Source organism: Anas platyrhynchos, chromosome Z (genome assembly GCF_047663525.1).
Source record: "Anas platyrhynchos isolate ZD024472 breed Pekin duck chromosome Z, IASCAAS_PekinDuck_T2T, whole genome shotgun sequence".
Lineage (NCBI taxonomy): Eukaryota > Metazoa > Chordata > Aves > Anseriformes > Anatidae > Anas > Anas platyrhynchos.
In genome coordinates, this window is record NC_092621.1 from 12,928,834 (window position 1) to 12,953,197 (window position 24,364).

The 24,364-nt window shown below is 36.2% G+C and overlaps 1 protein-coding gene across 1 annotated transcript in view; it reads left to right on the forward strand.

The window, feature by feature from the left end:
• SLC1A3 (solute carrier family 1 member 3) overlaps window positions 1-18,022 on the forward strand; it is a 64,422-nt gene extending 46,400 nt beyond the window's left edge. Inside the window, exons 6-10 of the mRNA XM_027446545.3 lie at window positions 7,190-7,485; window positions 9,379-9,612; window positions 11,707-11,901; window positions 13,969-14,103; window positions 15,367-18,022. Coding sequence (XP_027302346.1) covers window positions 7,190-7,485; window positions 9,379-9,612; window positions 11,707-11,901; window positions 13,969-14,103; window positions 15,367-15,571 — 1,065 coding nt within the window. The 3' untranslated portion in view covers window positions 15,572-18,022. The remainder of the gene's footprint in view (window positions 1-7,189; window positions 7,486-9,378; window positions 9,613-11,706; window positions 11,902-13,968; window positions 14,104-15,366) is intronic.
• Window positions 18,023-24,364: the final 6,342 nt, after the last annotated feature.

Here is a 24,364-nt window from a genome sequence, read left to right on the forward strand (position 1 = left end):
GAACATCCTGTTGCCTGTGGTAGGAATGTTCTTTCCATGTTGCTTCCCATATTCCTCTCTCATTAGCTTTAGCTTATCCTAAACTATGCTATGATAAATAAATAAATAATAATATATATATATATATATATATATGATAGTAACTAGTTACATTCCTCTTTTTAAAATGGGACATTATGGAAACCTATAATGTGTATAGTCATAATCTAATTGCTTCATATTGAGCCCCCAGAAAATCTTGACCTGATAATATTTAACAGTTATTGCTGTAGCAATTAAATAAGCTGGAATATGGAAGTCAAAAAGCAAAAATACAGAGCAGAAACTTCCAAAAGACAGGCTGATTTACAGAAGGAGAGAATTTAAAAGAAACAATGACATTTTCTTTAGTTGTATAAACCATGACCAATAAAAAGTAGTGACTTTCTACATTACAGACTTTTTTTTTAAGTTAAAGATAAACAAGATGCAGGTCCAAAACCAACAAATACTATCATTTTGTTTTTAACAGGGGTGATGGTGAAGTCAGGTTAATGATGTAAAAGGGCAGTATGGAAATGCAAAAGTCTAACCTAAATAGAAAAAAATTAAAAGAACATAAAGAAGTCAGGAAATTAAATCATCTTCATCTCAAAATAATGTAAGAGTTAAGGCTTAAGGCTACATATCTAGCTGCAAGTATTTTTAATAAATCTGTCAAGTACAGGAGTTATTATCTGTAACCAGTGAAAGCAATTATACAGCCTTTTGAGTTGCAACTGCAAAAATATTTAGGATTTGATTTTAGCTGTTGATAATCCACTAGCCTGATCTAAGTTTTACTGAAGGCTACGGCTACCTTGAAGGAAAGAGAAAAGATTTAGTAATAAATGAAAATAAAAAATACATAGGGGAAAAACAAAACAAACCAAAAAAGAGTAATTCTTTCTTTCTTTCTTTCTTTCTTTCTTTCTTTCTTTCTTTCTTTCTTTCTTTCTTTCTTTCTTTCTTTCTTTCTTTCTTTCTTTCTTTCTTTCTTTCTTTCTTTCTTTCTTTCTTTCTTTCTTTCTTTCTTTCTTTCTTTCTTTCTTTCTTTCTTTCTTTCTCTCTTTCTCTCTCTCTTTCTCTCTTTCTCTCTTTCTTTCTCTCTCTCTTTCTTTCTCTCTTTCTCTTTTTCTCTCTCTCTCTTTTTCTCTTTTTCTCTCTTTCTCTCTTTCTTTCTCTCTTTCTCTTTCTTGGGGGGGGCGGGGTGCAACAGAAGTGCAAGAACTCTAATCTCTCTGGACTTCTGTAGAACACAGTTTTTAATATTAAGAGGGAAGTGAAATAGTTTAGCAAGGGATAAGATTATTTTAAGAACTACAAAATTTGGGGAGGGGAGGCCCAGCTTCCAAACTTATGGAAGCTGCTGAATTGAGATGCTGGGTGTGTTGATGTTTTTATGAATGACCTTGCCACAAGATACACATAGTGAAATTTACAACTTGAAAATTACAAATGAAATTCACTTACACACTTACACAGTAAATTTACAGTTTGAAATATACACCTTTACTTTACTTGAAAGTTGAAACACCTGATACTGAGATATCCAACAAAAGCAAAATAAGTCAGTATGCCCTAGCACAGTGTAACCCTAAGAAAGAGTATAAGGCACAATAACGAAGTGAATTGGCCATTGCAGAGATGGGCAAGGAAATTACTATGACTGAATTAAAACTGGGAATTAGTGTAAGATTTTTACCTTTGATTACCTTAAATGTGAAGTGCTGGAAAAATCTCAAATTAGGAGTAGTGGGAATGAACTAGCTCAACAATTTTAATATATCGCTTGAAAAATAAAAATAACAATCATTCAATAAAATTTCCTACAGCAGCAAGAAACTCAGCACAGTGACTAGCAGTCATAAAGCTAAGTTGTTAGTTAAAGATGTCCTGTAGATTCTGTTTATATTACGTATATTGTATTTCTCGTACACTTCACAGCTTACAGGCTAAAAGCTTAAGGCTTAATTTCAGCTTAAAGGCTAGAAATGGCTTAAAACCTAAAACCAGTTCAATAAACAGGAACTGTTTAATGAAAATTTCTTCTGCCTTTCATCAGCAGACATGCTTACTGAAACATCAGTCATACTGGTAGAATTGTCTTCTCAATCAGGTAGCAAAACCTGGATTTTTTGTTGTATTAGGTATGTTACAATAAATCATTTTACAGGAGAAACAAGTATGTCTGTGATTCATAGGTATCCAGATACCTTTGTACATCTGACTCCAAACTTTCTTTCCAAAAGCTCATATCAGATTTTTCTTAAGTATCTTAAAAGATTTATGAAGGATGGTTATCCATTTGTCACTAATCTGCTTCTGCAACACCACGTTAACTGTCTCATACACAGAATACTCATGGTTCTCTGAACTCAGATGCATAATACTGATCAACAGCTTTGCACACATGGAAACCCTCACTGGCATACACTCTCCACATTCAAATCACATCTATTGATATATTAGATGTTCACATTCTGCCTTTTCCAAAAGGAAGCTTCTTTCATGACAGATATGTGAATTAGAATGCACTGGAAGGTTTTTCTCTTTCTTTCTCACCACACACCAATTTTTCACCACTATTGTCGTGCTAGTCATTTCCATATGACATATGCTGCTACCTTCACTGTTCAGGGGTTGTGATTTTTATCAGTGTCAGGAGAATCTGAAAAGACTAACTGCAGATAAATATGCAACTAAACAACTAAACTTTGTTAACTTTGTTCAAAATCTTCTCCATACACCTATATTCACCCCCAGTTAGAGGATATGTTAATAAATAATTGGATATATCTTTCAGTTCTAGCCACTAGCTTTTAATTTCTCTTTCTTTGCTAAATTCAAAGTGATCTATCATGTGGCCGAGCAGTCTGCTTGTTAGGCAGAAAACGCTTTATAACTGGTCATTCTTTGTGCTGTACTCTGGGAATACATAAAAAGACAAAAGAACAAAAAACGAACTTGGAACATCAGGAGAATAATCAGTCTACAAATTTGAGGAGGGTTATTGTGTTGTATTCACAACACAGGTGGAACTGGGTGTGAGCCAAAGCTTAAAGAACTTAAAAGGTGCATCAAGTAACTGTGTTTTTAGTGTTTTTTTTGTTTTGTTTTGTTTTTTTTCTGTTTTTCATTAATATTATTTCCCTAACTCATACTTACCAGGGGGGTTGGAATTGTAAATTGCACATCCTGACATCAGTACTAGTATATACTGTCTATTCCTCGTGATAGTTTTGGCTGGTTGAGATATATTTTAACCTGGCATCAGATCAGTGATATAAATTTTTATAGTTCACTTACAGATAAGGTTGTTCATATAAAACTGTTAGTACTAACATGTATTAAATAGTATTTGCCTCTCTCCTAGTTTGCTCTCTATACATGAATTAATGGAAAAATTGTGAGTATTTTGCATCTGAAGTCTTACAAGGCAGAAATGTTTCTGCCTGGAGATAAAATGTGCCAATCAACTTCAGAAATGACAGCACCACCAAGGTGTTGTTTAGCCCTGTATAGTTGTGCCTACTGAGTGCTTTATGTGAGCAATTTTATCTCATTTCACCCATTATTGAATGATGGAAAAGAATGAGGATATGCAGAATTGTAGTGTGCCATTAAAATCTCAGTTTGAGCTAAAAAAATAATCTAGGAGAATTAAGTAGTTTTCCATAGATGTCCCAGGATCTTGGATAACCAATTCCCAGCAAAATACAGTAGAGATCTCCCTGAAAATAGGGATCTCGAAAACTCACAAATTTATGTTTGTCACCAGTTTCTCGACAAAGTGGTAATCATCAGCTCTGCTATTACTCACCTAGTTCAAAATCTTTGATATCTTCTATCTTCTTGAAAGTGCTCTTTAGCCCCATCACTTTCTGTAAAAAGTTGGCTTTTCACCATTCCACATACAGAAAAATGATTTTGTAGTCATCAAGCATTCAGGTATTTTGTGCCATCTGAAAAATCACTAACAAGAATAAACCTCAACCTACACTTTTTCCTTGGTAGGTATCTCCTTGGCAGTTCCTGTATTTGTTTTTTTCTTAATTTCTTTTGTTTCACCACGAATCTTCTCATGACTTTTGATAGACAATGTTGTGTATAGGAAGGCAGATACATCCACAAATTTATCCTTACCCTCATTTATCAATAATGGAAGAATCACCAGCTCAAGTGACTGTCTCACAGCAAATAAAGTAATAAGAATAAAGTAAATAAAGTAAAATAAAAATAATAGTAATAAAATAGTAATAAAAGTAAATAATAAAGTTAAAAAAAAAAAAGTGAACAAAGTAATAAAAGCAAATAAAGCTCTACTTCTGTTGCTCAGATTCCAATTTTGAATAAAAATATGCCATTTAGAATGTGCCATTCTAAATAAACTCTTTCTCCACTGTTCTCCACACTGGAAAGGATTCTAGAAAGACTGTTCTCTCTAGGCTAAAGCTAACATTTCTGAATACTTAACTCTGACCAACAGAGTGAGTCAACAGAACAGGTTTACAGCTGTGTGCACCAGTACACAGAGTGCACTGTAGTAGTTGAAATGGAAACAGAATACACTGAGAGGTCCTACAATCCATATTATACACCTAAAGAGCTACCTAACTCACAATGAAATACATCCTCCCATTGGGAAAGAATTCCATAATAATCAGGAAATAATTAAGATAAAATTAAATAATAATAATAATAATAATAATAATAATAATAATAATAATAATAATAATAATAATAATAATAATAATAATAATAATAATAATAATAATAATAATAATAATAAAGGAATATGCCTATTGCAACCTAAGATGATCTCTAACTGTGTTTTCAAAGATCAGAAACTTCACGTGATTGTATTTGCTGCCCAAGTCATTCTCAGGCCCCAATCCTAATTTTTGAGTCTAGTAGCTCCAACATAGGGGACACAGCATGGGGGGAATGCCTTGCAGAAACAAAGACTGTGGTAACACTGAAAGAAAAGCAGTTTATGACTTCACTCCTAACCTGTTCCAACAGTCAGCAGCCAGCACATATCTAACACTGTCTAGCAGCCATATAATGTGTTTCTTTTAACTTACTCATATACCTACTCATATAGAAATGAGAGAAGAATCTAAAGACAATGGAGGAGAATCAGGCAGAAGTCAGTTATTGTGCGCCTAGAGAAAGGAAGTGAGGAAAAAAACAGCAACAAAAAATGCAAACAGGAAATACTGTATACTATTAGTCTTTACTTCCAGTCCTCAGTAGGAGATTACTTTTTAATGTTTTTCTAATCTGCATGCCCGCAAGTCCAGCATAAGTACACACTTCAGATATTTGCATTTAGGAATTTTTACCTCATTTTGCTTATACTGTGATAAAGAAATACAAATATACGTATAATACAATCATCATATCCATACACTTAAAAAATAAATAATAATTAGAAGCATCAGATATATAGCATTAGGCAATACTTAAACACTCCTGTCAGGACTGAAATAAAATCTCTTTGCTGTTAACTTCTAGGTAATTTCATTTTCAACTCTAATACCTCTCTGTCTCTTAAAGAGGTAATCCCATGCCCTCCTTCTCTTCCAGAGAGTGGGCTGTTTAGTCCCACTCTCAGTGTTTTGCATCTGGCATGCATCTGATTTCTCAGCAAGCTGATTTACCTCCATAGTGTGTACAAAAAAATGGCCATCTTTTTACTTGATCAGTTTTCTGCTAATTTAAAGAGTACTGGCTCATGGGGAGATCAAACCTGAGCAGGCACAGAGAAGAAATTATCACAGATTGGATGGAGTGGGTGAGGGAGTAGAGCTGTGCTTTTCTGTGCCAGCCAACTGTTTGAACCATTCAGCTGCCTCTTCTAACTGCAGACCAAGACTTAAAGCTTTTAGGGAACTTTCATTTAAAACTCAAGAAAATCTGAGCTCCATAGAGATTTACATCTTATGACATCTTATTCAGAATATTTCCATATATCTCCTGTAAGAAAAAATTATCTGAAATTAGGAAAGACTTAAAACCTTTGGGCTTTAGACACAGCAAATATGTTGTAAGTGTACATCAAAACTATTCAGGCATGGAAAATAACAGAAACTTAGGTCGGTGTTTCTAGGTGTTGATATTCAGGTCCACCTTAGTCCATAAACTCCCTTTCACTCAAATACTCTCCGATTATGCAATAGTTTCTCAATGTTACTAATAATACTACAGCTCTTGGACCAAATATTTCAGTTTTGTAGGCAGGACTAAAGAAATAAAAATCCAAGTTGCTAAATAATCTTGACACCTGCATTCCATTACTTTAAAACAATATTTAGCATCGTGAGATATATTAAAAGCATTTTACTAGTGATATACAGTATTCTTTGTGCTCAAAAAAACTTAATTAGGGCAGGGTTGAAGGGATTTTTGAACCCTGAAAGAAGTATTCCGGGCACATATTTCTCCTTGAAAAATAATTTGGTGGAATACAGCTTGTCAAAGAAGAGATTTAGTAGCATACTGAGATCTTGAAATTGATTTGTCCATTCCATAATGGAAACATTTAAAGTAGAACCCTTTCCTTAACAACAACAACAAAAACAATAAATATTAATGAATTGTTACTGCAAAGCAGGGAAAACATTAGTTTTCCTATTTTTGCTATGGCTTTGCCATAGCAAATTCCTAATTTCAGGTTATAAAATATGGAAAAAAAAAGTGTATGTTATGTTTAGCATGCATTCCATCTAATATTTTTTGTAATTCAAAAGAAGAAAAAGTAAGGAAAGTCCAGAGCACATGAACGTATTCCAACAGCACACACACAAAAATATTCATTTAACAGTTAAAAAAAAAAATAGGTGAAAAAATGACAATTTATAAAAATGCAAACTAAGTATCAATAATTTTGTCACAAGGCTTATGAGCATGATAAATGTCTTTGATTTCAACATACTTATGAGAGAGCAAATACTGGAATCTAAAGGGGTGAAAATTTAGCTCTTGAAGTCAATACAGATTTTTGTTGTTTTCAGGAAGGTCAGGTTTTCATCACAGTACATTTTACTAACAAGTACTACACAAAGAATTCAAATGTCCTATAGTAGTAATTTAATGTGTGATTTTTTTAACTTTGTTTGCTATAATTCACATGATTTCCATATTTCTGTTCTTTTTGTTTTACCAGTTCAAAACTAACTATGAAAAGAGAATGTTTAAAGTAGATATTCCACCCAATGACACATCCACAGTGGCTTCCATAATAAACAATGTGTCTGAAGCAATGGAAACTCTCACCCAAATGAAAGAGGAAATGGTTCCTGTTCCAGGTTCTGTAAATGGAGTGAATGCCCTTGGCTTGGTGGTTTTCTCAATTAGCTTTGGCTTAGTGATCGGAAGCATGAAGGAGCAAGGTCAGGCATTAAAAGACTTCTTTGATAGCCTTAATGAGGCTATCATGAGATTGGTAGCTCTAATCATGTGGTAAGTGCCTCTGATAAATTCTGCATTAAGTTACTAACTATTTTTTTTTTCACCACAGTCATGCACTGAATAGCTAGAATCTGTCTGGCAGAAAGTCAGACAACAAGATTTTAAATTCCTTGTAGCCTTTTTGGTAAGTGAACCCAAGAACTGTAATTCTGTATATATAAGTAATTTGTTAAAAAATGCCTGGTCTTTCAGAGTGCTTGGCTTTTGGCCCTGAGCAAAATCAGGATATATGGCAGAATTTGCCAGGCTTATACAGAGCCATTCTATGTCTTCATAAAGATAGTAATCAAAACAACATGCTGTCAGAGTCCTTATAATCTACTTAGACTTCATTAAAGGAAACCGACAAATGTCTCACATAATCACATTTCTACGCAGCAAGACTTTGCTATCTTTAGTTTCCAACACAACTGGTTCCTGGTTCTTGTGTAGTGTGTAAATACGTCCTTGCATTGTAGCTGCACTGCACACAAACATACATAACTTTTGCTACTTCATTGTTGTGTTCAATAGATAAATAAAACCAATAACTTTTCCCTCAAATACGAGGTATAAAGTCTTTTAAACACTGAAGTTTCATCTTTTTGTCAGGTAGAAGGTTAATTATGAAAATAGTCTGGAATGTCTTGGTGCCTTCTTTACTACGGAAAAAATAACAACCAAAAAACAAAACACAGACACACACAACCAAACCACAGAGCCCTAACACACACACTTATTTTGCGGTATTAAATGCGAAAATAAAAAGTATATAAGTATATATAATTATAAAAGTATATAAATATGCTTATATATTTTTTCACATAAGTATGTAAAGAATAATATATATAGTATATAAAGAATTGAATATTATTATAATATTTAAATAATAATAAATATACATATAAGTAAAAGTTATCTTAAAAATCTATATAAAGAAAAAAACTTTTCTCATTATTTACTGGCAAACTTAAGATGATAAAGCACTGAGTAGTATCTGAGAAATGTCTACATGGATTTTATGGCTAAAAGTGCAATTGAGATACACTAGATGATGGTGTGCTCTGATAACTTAGTGTAAAAAGATGGGTTAGCATTTATGGAAATAATGCTGTATAAAAGTCTAGCTGTAACAGATTTGTGTTTCTGAAGACCTTAAGAGATTTATGTCTAGCTCCTTCTTCATTTGTAGCTGTCTTTTGGTAAGAAAAAGCAGATTAGACTACTCTGTCAGGGCCCCACAGAGCCATAACCTCTGCCATACAGACAGCTCCATGCTAGTGTTATCCAGTGCCCCAGTAGGAATGGCCAGAAGCCACTTAAACCATTGGAAGCGTGAGTTCCTTCCCCAGTAACATGAGAAACAGCAGTGGAGAGAGAACAGAACTGGGCACTTGGCATAGTCTGCAATGATGTTGGATGCGCCTTCATTCAAACAGGCAGAATTATACCAGAATTGGCTAAACTAGCTTTTAGATGACACTTGAATTACAAAGGGAGATCATCTTCCTACAAGTTAAAAAAGTTACTGAAGAATTTGAATTGAGACTGCTCTTCTATAGGCTCATCTTTACATGGCAGTTTTTTTCCGGTGTATATCCAACCCAGGTTTGCTATGTGATTTTCATGCTTTTTAAGCAGTTCTTTAAGATTTCATGTATGAAAGGTGCAGTATACATCTCCTCTTCCTATATTCCTCTCACCAGAGCCTATTAGAAATATTCACTGCTGTGGTTTCATCTAAGTTGACCTGTTTAGAGTTAAACAGTTAAACTCTCAGATTGCTTCTGAATAATTATAGTCATCTTACCAGTAAATGCTACATTCATGCTTGCATATAAACACCGAAGATATAGCTGAAGAAGTGTTTTTTGTCCAATATCAATTATAATTTCTTATTTGCAGGTATGCACCACTTGGAATCCTCTTCTTAATTGCTGGAAAAATTGTTGAGATGGAAGATATGGGTGTGATTGGTGGTCAGCTTGCCATGTATACTGTAACAGTTATCATTGGTTTGCTTATTCATGCTGTCATTGTCTTACCTCTTCTGTACTTCCTGATCACTCGTAAGAACCCCTGGGTATTTATTGGAGGCCTAATCCAGGCACTAGTCACAGCTTTGGGAACATCTTCCAGGTACAACACATTTTAAGTCCATATTTTTTCTATAGTATTATTGGTTTCGGAAACAATTTTGTCTAATATAATTGGTTAACTTCATATTCCAATACTGGGCACTTTATTGCTGTTCCACTACTCTCTGATAGAGGTGGTTATTATTATGCTGACTTGAACCTTATTTTTTAATGAGACTGCTTGAACAGAGATTAAATAGGCGTGTTTGGCAATGCATACTCTATGGCTGGAACCCTTGTGACATTGTCTTGGTCTTTGAGATTTGTAGGTAGTTTGTAACCACTTGTTGGTAAACAAGTTGGTAAACAAAATGCTGAAGCTGGCAAACAAGGCTTTGCATTTGTGCATGGGAAAACAAAACAGCAAAGGGGAAGGCTCAGAAGGGATTGTGTGAGAGAGTGTAAGAGTCCTTCTTGGCACATGATATTCTGTGCTAAAGATCCTGGTAGCCAGTGATGGATAGTACGACAAGCAACAGAAATGCCCCTGTTGTTACCTGTTGATGAGGTCAGAGGAACCTCATGTGAATAAAAACCCTGTTTGCATCTATGATGAAAGGAAATATTGCTATGATCAAATGTTTCCTATACCACATGGCCTTTCACAAAGCACCTTCCACTTCAATAGATTTTTAAAGTATCTCATAAAGACAGATGTTTTTGGTCAGCCATTCTGCATAAATAAATTCAAGACACTAGTGTTTGGGTTTGTTTTGAAGATCTGGATTAGAAGCTACTAGGATTATTAATGTAGAATCTGATTAAGTTTTGTATCAACAAAAATGCTTTTAAGGAACAATGTCCTTATCTTAGTGGGTAAAGAGGGATGATTACTACGTTTCTTATTTAGCATTTTGATGTCAATCCTTGCAATCTGTGGAATGCCTAAAAAGTAAATGTATTTATAATGATTTTAATAGGAAGATGATACAACTGAAGACAAGTGACACAGTTTAAGAGAAAATAAATAGTGCCAAATAAAATTAATATCTAATTTTTACAATACTAAAACTTTGGTGGGTAAAACTAATAGTTTTAAGAGGATATTTTCCAATGTCTGTGAAATGTTCAACTTGGAGCTACTCAAGATTCCAAGTAAGAACATAGACTGATGCTGGATCAAGAGAGCACACTACAAGTGCATTTAAAAACTTCAAAATTCAACAGTAAGTTGATTGCCATCAACGACATTTTCTAGCACAACCTCCCACAGCCCTTCTTTACTTAATACTTTATCAGTATTTTTATTTTATCAGGATTGATAAAGTTTACAAAAACATGAAAGTCTGTGAAGTACTTGGCAATGAAGATGTCACAGAAACAGAATAATTTGAATTGCTGAGTCTTGAAAAAACTCTTTATTTTGGTGTAATCAGGTGTAGCTATACATCTTCAAAGAGCCCTGTCCACTCTTACAAAATAGCCACCTTATCCTTCCTTCTGAGACAGTGTCTCTGAAATGTAATTTGTCAACCTGTGGGCTGAATGGGCAGTAGTAGAGGAAGCAAATTGTACAGTTAGATTGATCTTTAACTGGGATGACTATTTATTTGGATGTAGCAGAGTTTAATTGAGATTAATTGGTAAAGTGGTGTAATCATCTATCAGAATGCCCCTTGCAATTGAGCCATTAAATAAAGAGGGAGAAAATACGCTGTTTAGTGAAGGTTTGAATAGATGAATTTGTATAACTTCAGGAAAACAAGGCTTAGGAGTGGTTCAGTCATAACTCCATGGCATCAAAAATGGGAAGTGGGAATTTTAAAATAGATAGTTCTGCCTAGCATGCCAAAGTATAACAAAATCTGATGACAAATGCTGAAGTTAGACACATTCAGACTAGAGACTACATAGTAACAATAATGAATGACTGGAAAATCTTTCCAAACACATTAGGAGAATCTGCATTATTAGAAATGTTTAAATTCGGCCTTGGCTTTATTTATTTATTTATTTATGATATTCTGGTAGATCACATAAAAACAAAGACAATCAGAACAATCTTTCTTGTTATAATAACATAAGACACTTTGCACTCCTCTTTGTAAAATGTGTACCAAGTAGTGTATCATGCGTTATCTTCTTTTTGTTTCAGTTCTGCAACACTACCTGTTACATTTAAATGTCTAGAAGAAATAAATGGAGTGGACAAACGAGTTACAAGATTTGTTCTCCCTGTTGGTGCTACAATTAATATGGATGGAACTGCTCTATATGAGGCTTTGGCTGCAATTTTCATTGCACAGGTTAACAACTTTGATCTGAACTTTGGGCAGATTATCACAATCAGGTACAGAAGCCATTACTACCTACATCTACTAAAAGAACCTTTGTGATGACTCCTTCTTGCCGTTATATGAGGGATTAAACAAAAGCATCTAGAGCTAAAAACAAGAACTGCTACAGTAGCTGAATAACTATAATGATTTACATCTTCTGCACAGAAGAGCCCCCCCAGCACTTATTCTCCATTAGGTAAAAATTTAAAAACTAGAGCATAACACATCTATCACTGAACTTAGTACACTGAGTCAACAGGAACAATATTTAATAACTTTTTAATTTCTTTTGTCATTAAAAATTTCTTTATTAAGAATTCATGCAGCTGCTGGGAGCTGTGGACTGGATATCAGAACTGGATAGTTTACTTTGCATGTATCAAACCATAGCATAAGAGCAGCACAGTGGCATGGTACCATGGCTAACCTAAGGCTAGGAGGGGTGGTGTTTTCCTTGTCTTCATGGCCTCAGGATACAAGTAGAGCAATTTGTGTAAGGAGTAGAAATACCTTTTAGAGTAGAAATACCTTTTATTAGTTCAGCTGATAGAAGTGGAGAAGATGAGTATGTTTTCAAGCACAAAAGCCTTCATGTTTGAAATAGAACAGAAAAACAAACAACAACAACAACAAACATGCTACATAGCAGTTGATGTAACCGATCTGCATTAATGTCATTATGTAACTCAAACAATTTAAGAGAAAAGGGTGATGGGTACCTGTGCAAAAGAAAGAAATGTCAACAAGGGGAGAAAGGGACACTAGGACAGGGAGGGACAGGGAGAGAAAAGTATTTATCACTCAGTACTGAACATTCAGATAGTGGTAAATGGGGAATGTAGGAGATTTTCCAGCAGAAGTGCTTTTCTCCTTAAAAAACAAACAAACAAATAAACAAACAAAAAACAGCTTAATTCAATACTCATCAACAGAAGGCATAACTCTGCCTCCACACTCTGAGGCAATAATTCCACATTCATTAATACTAGAGCTGCTCGCTGCCAAATCACCTGAAAAAACAAATTCTTCCTAAACCAGGTGTGAACAAGCATATTTATGTCAAGTTACTAGAGTGTATGATTCAGGGTTCCTGCCAGCTTTCTGTTTTTTGATGGCTGAATGCCAACAGCCAGAGGACAGATTATAATTCACTTGGCATAAAGTACTGCATCCTGGTTTGGGGCCCCCAGCACAAGAAGGATATGAACCTGTTACAGCAGGTCCAGAGGAGGGCTATAAAGATGCTCAGAGGGCTGGAGCACCCCTCCTGTGAAGAAAGGCTGAGAGACCTGGGGACGTTCAGCCTGGAGAAGTGAAGGCTCTGGGGACACCTCATTGCAGCATTTCCATACTTAAAGAGGTCTCATAAAACAGTTGGAGAAGGAGTCTTTTCTCGGGTATATATTGATAGGACAGAGGGGAATGGTCTTAAAAGAGGATAGATTTAGATTATACATTAGGAGGAAATTCTTCACTGTAGAAGGGTAGTGAGGCACTGGCACTGGCTGCCCAGAGAAGCTGTAGATGCCCCATCCCTGGAGGTGTTCAAGGCCAGCCTTGATGGGGCCTTGGCCAACCTGATCTAGTGGGTGGCATCCCTACCTATGGCAGGGGGGCTGGAGTTCAATGATCTTTAATGTCCCTTCCAACCTGAGACATTCTATGATTCTATGATTCTATAGTGAGGTAGACAGAGAAAAAAACTTTTTGCATTAGGTCTTCCATGACAAAATTATCTCCTCAAATTCACTTTTAACATGTTTGAGCTGCTGGAGTGCATTTGTTCAGCAAGTGGTGGCATGTACCTATGTTTTTGACCATCCATTAGCATCTTCCAGGGTATTTACAGTCACAAAATCATGTGTCCATGGTTCTGGATAAAGGTTTAGTGTATATGTTTTAGGTTAAAATTCACAAAGCCCTGCATCTGTGAAGTGCTTGGATTAGGGAATGGAGTCGTTTTTTTCTTTATTACTGAGTAAATGGATTCTTGCTTCATATGTGTTGTTAATGTTTGCCAGATGATAAGGTGTTTACTATGAAAGTCAATTAATTTTTCTTGTGGTCTCTTTTCTCAGCATCACAGCTACTGCTGCCAGTATTGGGGCTGCAGGCATTCCTCAAGCTGGACTGGTCACCATGGTCATTGTGCTTACATCAGTTGGTTTGCCTACAGATGATATCACTCTTATCATTGCAGTGGACTGGTTTTTGTAAGTACTTTTCCAGCATCATTAAGAGCTTAAACCACATGTACAGTAGCCAGGGATATTTTGACAATACTGCAACCAGTGGTGTACTTTTGCTGTCGAAGGTATTTGGAAAGAAATGCTGAAAAGAATCACAGTTTATTGCAATTAATGAATATTCTTAGACCAGATGGTAAGAGGTGTTACTTATTGATGGTTCCACTTGTGTGCAAAAGCTTTACTTGGATCCTTACATGGACCCTTACTGTATTAGAACTTTCAGATATGCTGTAATTCAACCAGAAAAGAATTGCTATAGTTTTCTGTTGTTGTTGTTGTTGTTTTGTTTTGTTTTGTTTCGTGGGCAGTTGATGAAAACCTTTCCATCAATCAGGCTCAAAGCTGACTGGTTCAGACCTGACATATTTCATTACAGACCTGTTGTCTATCTAATCCAGGAATCTACATCTTCCCCATAGACACAGAAATGAAACAGTCATGTAATTCTTACCCAGCAACCACAACGTAGCGTCCTTCAGCTTTTCTATTCCTCTGTTTGCAGTATGGCTACACTTGTAGGTATATAGGGAAATCTCATAAAGAAATCAAAGAACCAAATCACAACTAATTTCTTCCAACCTCTATTTGCCCATTTTCCAGAGCCTTTTACCCTTCAGTCTTCCCAAATGATCCCTGTAAGAAGTTGCCTATGTCTTTTTTCAGAATGTTAATATCTTCAAATAATTATCTAACCACATGCCACAGCCATAAGTGAGTAGACACCCATCCATTAACAGTACCACTCACTCCTCATCAAGCTGCCTCCTGCATCTTCTGGGCAGAGCTTTCTAAGAGGGATGAGTTGTAGTTTACTTTGAATCATTTCAGCTGGATTTCATTACTAAATTACTGACCATACTTTATAGTCAGGAGGGAAATGACAATAACATACATTTTCATTGGCTTTCTATGTTGAGAGGATATCAAACAAACCAACAGTGTATAGAAATACTTCTGAGAAGCATCTGTCATATGCTCCTTTTATCATGCTCATCACACAGTTTCTTCTTGTTGTGAGGTTACCAACAGTATTTACATATTTTGTGCCCCCAAATCCTAGTATATTGTTTATTACTGCAGAAGGAATCGTGCCATTAACAGTTACGTTAAATGTATATTCCTAAAATGACTGTATCAATAAGTAGCTATGAAAAGGTTTTTTAAACTAGTCTGCATGCTTCCCAGAACAAGTGGTAAAGCCAAGGCTAATTTACCATTTCTTCTTAGGGATCGTCTCCGTACCACCACCAATGTCTTGGGAGACTCCATTGGAGCAGGAATTGTTGAACACTTGTCACGGCATGAGCTGAAGAACAGGGATGCTGAGATGGGTAATTCTGTGATAGAGGAAAATGAAATGAAGAAACCTTACCAGCTGATCTCACAAGAAAATGAGAGTGAGAAACCATTAGATAGTGAAACCAAGATGTAGGGTAAGGAAGGCAAGAGTCCAACACTACAAGTGTGAAATATACACACTTATTCCAGCCATTTATTTCATGAATTTACCAAGTCCACTTATTCCCTGTAATCTCCCTTTATGCTTGCACTGGAAAGAATTAATGAAAATATATTCCAAATTAGCAGTGATCAAGGTATATGTTGTCTTCCCACTTAAAAAAATAAAATAAAATAACAGGCAACAACACTGGTCCTGCTATACAAGTGATAACTGGGGATAAAAAAATAATCAATTAAGTTAAAAAATAAAAATATAAATCAGTGTGTGTGTTACTCGGTCCTGTAAATGTGATTTTTTTTTTTTTTTTATGAACTGGAAAGTAAGAACAGATAACAGAGCCTGAAAATGGTTTTATTTTTTTAAATACCTGTTGTGAAATTCCTAACATCTATAAGCACACAATCAATACTTCTAACTTAATAACTGCATTCAGCTAAGTAAATTAACAACATTTTTTGTTTTTTTCATCTGATGTTCTTTTGTCCTAGCATTACATCCTTGTTCAATTACTAGCAAGACAATAAAAAGGACTGTAATTGAAAGGATTAAAAAAAGAGAGATGTAAGTAAAGAAAAAACAAACAAACACAAACACAATCAGCACTTTTATCAGCTGACTTGAAATACTTCAGAGAAAGTGATTTTATCTGGACACAGTTTTTTGCATTGTCCTCAGCTGATCTTGACAGACACCTAGTCAGCTCCCACTGACTTGTCAACATTTATGTATGTACCTCCACTCTGGATTTGCCCCCATAATTTCAACACCATGACCCAGCTGAACAATAGATGTGTGTAAGTGCTTGTAGGAGCAAAGCCCTAGGCTGTATTGACTCTGGGACTGGAAATGCATCTTCATCTATGTGTGGAGGAAAAAAAAACTAATAATAATAATAATAATAATAATGCTCTGGGTATGCCAATTAATCTCCTTAATAAGCAATAATAAGACTATGAGGGAGTGGTATCCCTCTGCAGAAAGTGCAGAAGGGTGAGATGATCATATCCTAATGGGACTGGATTCTAAATCTGAATCCCTGATGCCAACAAGGGACTTTCTGATTGGAAAATTTCCAAATGCTTGCTCACTCTACTGACAGCAATAAAGCTGTTAGTTGGATTTACATTTTTTTGCATGGAGAATGCTTCCTAACTACATGACAATTTTCAAAATCCTTGTGCATTTATTGGCAGCATCTCAAAAATAAAAAATAAATAAATAATTTTTAAAAAAACAACCCTTTAGAAAGCAAAACTAATGGGTGCTTTTTTACATTTTTCTAGGAAAAAAATATATAAAATGCAAAATAGTAAATACTATAATAAATATTGAAAACTTAATTAGAAAGAATTTTAAAGCGCAATATTGTAGGTTTCTTTCAGGAAACAGATAAACAAAGAATGAAAAAAAAAAGGGGATAATTCACTTGTAGTCTAGTGGCTGTTAGTTCATTTCAACATTATTCTCTGATTAAGCCCTGTTCTAGAAATGTAAATTATAAATATTTTTTACTTTTTATCTTCTATTATTATAGAGGTTAAACTGGAAAGTTTAATAATACACTTATGGTTGAAGGAATGAAGAAATATTAATTGACAGGCACAATAATGTTGAGCAATCATTTGTATTCAAACATAAGTTTCTCTTCTTTCTGCCTTCCCTGTTTAAAAATAAGTAAATAAATACAAATGAAGGATTCCCTTGCAATGTCACAGTTGTTAATCAAAAAAAAAAAAAATAGTATGTTCCTTTTGTCACTAAAAGAATATAAATACAGTGTGCTTGACTGTAGTGAATATTTCAGCATCTTGACAGAAGGCAAATCTTTTTCCATGTCTAAAGTAACAAGGCAAGACTTTTTTTTCAGGACTGAAAACTCCTGCCCAGCTTCTCCTGTTGAGTAGCCGAGACAGCATGGGCAGGAAGACTTCAGTGACTGAAGTGAGCCGGGTTTAACCCAGACTATCGAGCAGTCAAACCTGCAAAACTCTAAATGAATCTCTGGCTGAAAGAAAGCAAGTATGATTTATTTTTTTCTAACAGAACACAAATCTAGAATTCAGACATTTTCTGATATGTAATTAGAGATATTTTTATATAGCTACTGTATTCAGAATATGTGTGTAAATGTTAACTGTAGAATTTATGGCATAACAATTTAACTTTTGTTAAGATTCTGTTTGGAAATACATTGCAAAGGTTTAATGTAAATGGCTGTCTTTCTATGACATCAGCTGAGAAAAATGAATTGTGTCACAAAGTATGTGATCTTCTTTTATACTAACTGTTTCTTTTGGAAATCAGATATTATAGAAAGATTCCTTTTCCCATCCCTTATTGGTTCTGCATTGGTATGCACCCAGAGTGGATTGAGAAACATTACTTTGTAGATGTATTTTCAATAAAAATAGTTTTACATTACTGCTTTTTATTGGGGGATTTATTTCAAAGGCTCTCTAATAGAATCTTCACACAAATTCAATACAAACAAACACATAATATGCAACTTAGGAATTACAGGCCATTATATACAGTAGGATCTGGCTATAGTAAAGCTTCCTCATTTTAAATATCTGCTTACAGTTTCAAGAAAAAAAAAAAAAAAAAAAAAAGCACAGAAAAAAAGGAAAGGGTGGGTAGAGAGGAACATTAAAAATAAAAAGAATCAAAGTTAATCAAACTTAATTTCAGTCAAATTCAGGTATATAACTTCATATTGATATCTGCAAAATATTAAAATATTAAAAATTTATATTTGAGTTTATTCAACAACTGAGAAGTAGTCATTTCATTCAGGATGTGTAATTACATGGTCCAAATGCAGAAATATCATAGTGCCATGTGAAGCAATAGAAGTCAATTGACTAAGATATTACAGCATTGTTACATTGCAGTCATCCTAGACAATCCACTGTTTTTCTCACAGAAGTGGTTTGGGATGGTGTTAAGGTCTATTTGGCAACAACTTCAGCTAGCAGAGATACCATCGAATGGAAATTAATGTCTTTCCAGAAGGAGTGGGAAGAAGTAAAAGACATGAGCTGAATCACTTGAAATCTATGTTAACTGGAGCAGATGGAGGCAGCAGGGAGATGCCCTGCCTTCCTGAACATACACCACCAAACCACTGGACAATGACCTCTATTAATTGACCTGTAGTACGTTGAGCAAAAACCATATATAAATACAAACATGATTTAAAACATAATAAAATAAAATAAATCAAAGAAGAGATAGAGTTATAAAGTGCATAAGCATATTTTTTCCCATTTTTCTCCAAGTTATCTAAACTTTCATTCATTCTATCCAGTTAGGTATCATTGTGTTTCTAGAATTCCTATTATAATGGGAAGAGCTATAGAAAAGAGGGTTAGTGTATCATTTGGAGGCATTTCTGGCATGGTGGTCTCACTCACTTTTCACCCCACCCAGAAAAAAAGATCTCTTGTATTCCTTAATTTTTCAGTAGTTGGGATACAATACAGGCATGGAAGTTGGGATACAATACAGCCATGCCGTTCTTAGGGAAGAATTTATGTCTCTGTGACAGTGTGTGGCCCATATAAAGCAAAGGGATCATGCATGTGGAAAATCAGCTACTGGCACAGAAAGTACTTTTGCCTTCCTTTCAGAAGAACTGGGTTTGCATGAGTAAAATTTGTGTTCCAATGCAGGCACAACTGAAGAGAAACTGAGGGCATTTATTTCAACTGACACTATAACATGTACTTGGTTTTTAAAAGTTACAATGAAAATGATACAGAAGAGCATAACTTGCTTCTGGTGTGATCAAGTGTGCTAGTTGTATTTGCTGTGATCAACAATGTGTGATCAACTTGCTCCCAGTGTGATCAGCTCTTTCCCAGAACAAGATAAAAAAATTGAGATGAACTGATAGTTCACTCATTCTTTGGTTTTCTCGCATCTTTCTACTAAGAGATTGGCTTACACAGGGAGTATGGAATAAGAGAGAGATGGAGAGAGATGTCTACACCTCCATGCCAAGCTGAAAACCCAGACTTGCAACATCAGAGAAGCAGTGAGATTCCCTCTGATAATAAAAAGAAATGCAGTCAGATGATAACATCCTGCATCGTGATCCTTTTTCTGTCCCTCTGCCTTCCTCCTGTCTCCTCAGATGTCTCTAAGATACCCAAATGTATCTAAAATTCCAAAATTTTACTATAGGAGCACTTGCATATCTAATTGAAGTTCTTCAGCATGCCTCATTACACAACTAGGGCTGCACAAATAATTGAGTTTATACTTCAGTGAGAGAACTGAAAGACTGGGGGGGTATAATGTTTCCAGGTCATCATGAATCATTTTTTTTTTCTTTATAATGCTAAATTAAAATAAATGAAATGAAATGAAATGAAATGAAATGAAAATAAAATAAAATAAAATAAAATAAAATAAAATAAAATAAAATAAAATAAAATAAAATAAAATAAAATAAAATAAAATAAAATAAAATAAAATAAATTGTCAGCCTCAAGTACGAAAGAATGAAAGAATATGTAAGAATGAAATATTTCATTCTCCACTTCTTCAAACGTCTCATTTTTATCTCATTTCTGGATAAATTTTAGTCTACTCTAAATTAAAAGAAATAGCTGTAAAATGAATGGTTACTCTGAAATAAGAGATTGAACAATTTAGCTAAGAAAATATCAAGTAGAAATATTTCAACTTTTCTGTAATAGCTCCTCACTTTAAAATCAGTTATGTTCATAAAAGTTGGCACACCTTCACAAGTACTTGCCTCAAAAACTGCATTTTTCAGCAATTTATTTTTTAAGAACACTTTTTCATTGCTCTTTATATCTTCTTTTCTCCAGGTATTGCACATTTTTCTGCTTTTCCTGATTGTTCAGATTTTTTTTCTTGATTGTATCATTGACTTTTTAATTTTGTTTTGTTTTGTTTGTTTTTTAAGTAATAAAAACCCTCTCCCTTTACTGATATTTTTCCCAGTTCTATAGTTATTATTTCTCATCAACTTTTACTCTTTTCCTGCATTGTTTTTGTTGCTTTTTTTTTTTTCCGGTGCCCCAACCAGTTTCCCATTTTCTCCAGTACTGTATTCCTCTTTCCATCCCACCCATTTTCTCCATTAGCTCTTCTCTTCATTTGTACAGCCTCCACTCCAGAAACCCCACTGCTGTGGCTTTCATAAACCCAAATTCTTGTCCCAATAGTGTCCTTGTCTCTTTCATAAACCTATAAAAGTCTCTCATCTTTTCTTTGTTTTGGTTCTCAGTAAGTAAAATGGAACAATACCATCACCCTAGCGCCAGGCTTGTTGATAGAGAAATAAAGGTTTGTGTACAATAAACAAATTTATTCACTGTAATTGTACATAAAAACAAGTCAAATCCCATGGTGCTTGCTGGCACCAAAGGCCCATAAGTAGCAATAGGGAGAAGGATAAAATAAAGATCTAACTCGAATTTCATGCACATGGAATAAACTATGCTGCAACTGTACTTTGAATCTGATTAGGACTGATTCCAGATGGTGACCATCGTTCAGTCTGAGCAGGTGCTACACAAGCTTCCCTTCACAGATCTGATGGTTCACCATGCCCTGGACCTGCCATTCCCTGCACAGCCAAAGCCCACTCCTCTCCCAGGCAGCAGCTCCTGGCTGTGCCAAATTGTGTGGTGTTTTTGTGATATGCACAAACAGGGACCAGGATGAGACCACCCAGCTTGTTTGCATTTATAGGCCAAGCCAGGATGCAGGGCTCAGTCTCCAGGAGAAAAAGACTATGGTACTAACCCACTGTGCCACTTAGCATCCACAGTGCAAAATAGCTATTCAGATGCTGCCAATGCTTCATTTTTAGCTGTACTGTGGCCCTGTAACAATCAGCCTCCTGAAAACTCCGAAATGTTTCCCAGCAATAATAGCCAAAATTTTGGTCCCATTGAATAGTGCCGCCATCGTGTGGCAAATGTTTTTACAATAAACATTTCCCCCCTCTTAAAAAAAAAAAGAAAAAAAAAAAAAAAGAAAAAAAAAAAAAAGGAAAACCACATTCACTTCAGCTGCAAAACATTATTGTTATCGTAATCCAGTTTACTCACATGAATAATATAGTCTTTCATCTTGTCCTTTTTTTAGCACAGCCTTAAAGAGGTTCAGCTGTGAACACCTTCATTCTTGTTACATTGGTACTTCTGTGCATGTGTTCATTTCTCTGTGCTTTATCCAAGCACCTCAGGTGAGATGAAAGTCTCTTAAGCAAAAAGTCTGCCACCATTCCTGAAATACTCTTAAGAACTGGGGGAATGCTGGTGTATGTGTTAATTTTCTAGCTGATTGCTAATACAGTGGAGTATAATGTAACTGTTAATCTCTCCTCCACCCTCACTGGTCCACTTTGAAGGGGGCCTTCCTTTGGTGATCTGCCATCTGCCAAAGTGCTGTGAGAATGGTAGATTGCCACACTTGGAAATTATTGACACATATTGACAGTACATAGGCATCATGCGTTTTGAAGGGACTTGAAAGTCAAATCAAACGTTAGTCTTCCTACAGGAATCTCTTGCAAACCCCTAGAGTAAGAATCAGGAGAATTTCACAGAATCACAGAATTTCTAGGTTGGAAGAGACCTCAAGATCATCAAGTCCAACCTCTGACCTAATACTAACAGTCCCCACTAAACCATATCGCTAAGTTCAACATCTAAACATCTTTTAAAGACTTCCAGGGATGGTGACTCCACCATTTCCCTGGGCAGCCTGTTCCAATGCCTCACAACCCTTTCCCTAAAGAAGTTCTTCCTAACATCCAACCTAAAACTTCCCTGGCGCAACTTTAGCCCATTCCCCCTCGTCCTGTCACCAGGCACGTGGGAGAACAGACCAACCCCCACCTCGCTACAGCCTCCTTTAAGGTATCTGTAGAGAGTGATAAGGTTGCTCCTGAGCCTCCTTTTCTCCAGGCTGAACAAGCCCAGCTCCTTCAGCCACTCCTCGTAGGACTTGTTCTCCAGACCCCTCACCAGCTTCATCGTCCTTCTCTGGACCCACTCAAGCACCTCGATGTCTTTCTTGTAGCGAGGGGCCCAAAACTGAACACAGTACTCAAGGTGCGGCCTCACCAGAGCCGAGTAGAGGGGGACGATCACTTCCCTAGACCTGCTGGTCACACTGCTTCTTATACAAGCCAGGATGCCGTTGGCCTTCTTGGCCACCTGAGCACACTGCTGCCTCATATTCAGCTGACTATCAACCAATACTCCCAGGTCCTTCTCTGCCTGGCAGCTCTCCAACCACTCATCTCCCAGCCTGTAGCTCTGCTTGGGGTTATTGCGCCCCAGGTGCAGGACCCGGCACTTGGCCTTGTTGAACTTCATGCAGTTGACCTCAGCCCATCGGTGCAACCTATCCAGATCCTCCTGCAGAGCCTTCCTACCCTCAAGCACATCGACACACACGCATAGCTTGGTGTCATCTGCAAACTTACTGAGGGTGAACTCCGTGCCCTCATCCAGATCATTGATGAAGATATTAAAGAGGACCGGCCCCAGCACCGAGCCCTGGGGGACGCCACTAGTGACTGGCCTCCAACTGGACTTGACTCCATTTACATTTACCATGACTCTTTGGGCCCGGCTATCCAGCCAGTTTCTAACCCAATGAAGCGTGTGCCAGTCCAAGCCAAGAGCAGCCAGTTTCTTGAGGAGAATGCTGTGGGAGATGGTGTCAAAAGCCTTACTGAAGTCAAGGTAGACCACATCCACAGCCTTTCCCTCGTCCACCCAGCGCGTCACTTTGTCATAGAAGGAGATCAGGTTCGTCAAGCAGGATCTGCCTTTCATAAACCCATGCTGACTGGGCCTGATCGCCTGCTTGCCCTGCAAGTGCTGCGTGATGACTCTCAAGAGGATCTGCTCCATGAGCTTCCCTGGTACTGAGGTCAAACTGACAGGCCTGTAGTTTCCCGGGTCTGCCCTCTGGTCCTTCTTGCAGATGGGCATCACTTTTGTTAGCCACCAGTCAAGCAAAGTCAAATGTATTTGTGATACACAAAGTCAAGTGTATTTGGGATACACTGTCTTAAAATACACTTCTGGCCTTCCTGGCTGTTTAGAAACATGCTTACAATGTGTCATAAAGAACCACAAAGAGAAGAAAAACAGCCCCTAATTATGTTTTTGGCAGCCTTAAAATGGCCCAACTCATGCTTTTGAACATCTGAGGTCTGCAATACCGAATCCTATTAAAAAAACATCCCTCAAAGGCTACTCCATCAAATATTGACTTTTCTGTCAATGAACATTTTCATCAAATTGCATGAGGATTTTCACAGTTTAGCAACAACAAAGCCACCCAGAAACTCCACTGCTATCAAAAAGTTCATGATCTGCTAAAACTATAGAGGAGTTACAGAATTGTAAAACATAATTTCAGGAACATGGGCAGGACTTTGTTTACAGCCAGTTTGGAGCAGAGATACTATTTTAGAGCCCTAATCAATAAACTGGGGTCAAGTTTTGCTTGTTCCTTTTTTCCTTTCATTCATGACTTTTCACAGTATACTGTGGCCTGGTGGGTAAAGCACTCTCCAGAAATAAGCACAGCTCTGGACACAAGAGAGACAGTATTGTAAAGGTGCAGGGGCTACTGGGAACTATGGAGCAGCAGCTCTGATTTCCTTCCAGTGTAAGATAGTAGGATGAATTTACTCAGTATGTGAATAAAAACAATATGTTTCAAAGAATCTGACACAGTTTTTGCAAAGGGAAATCC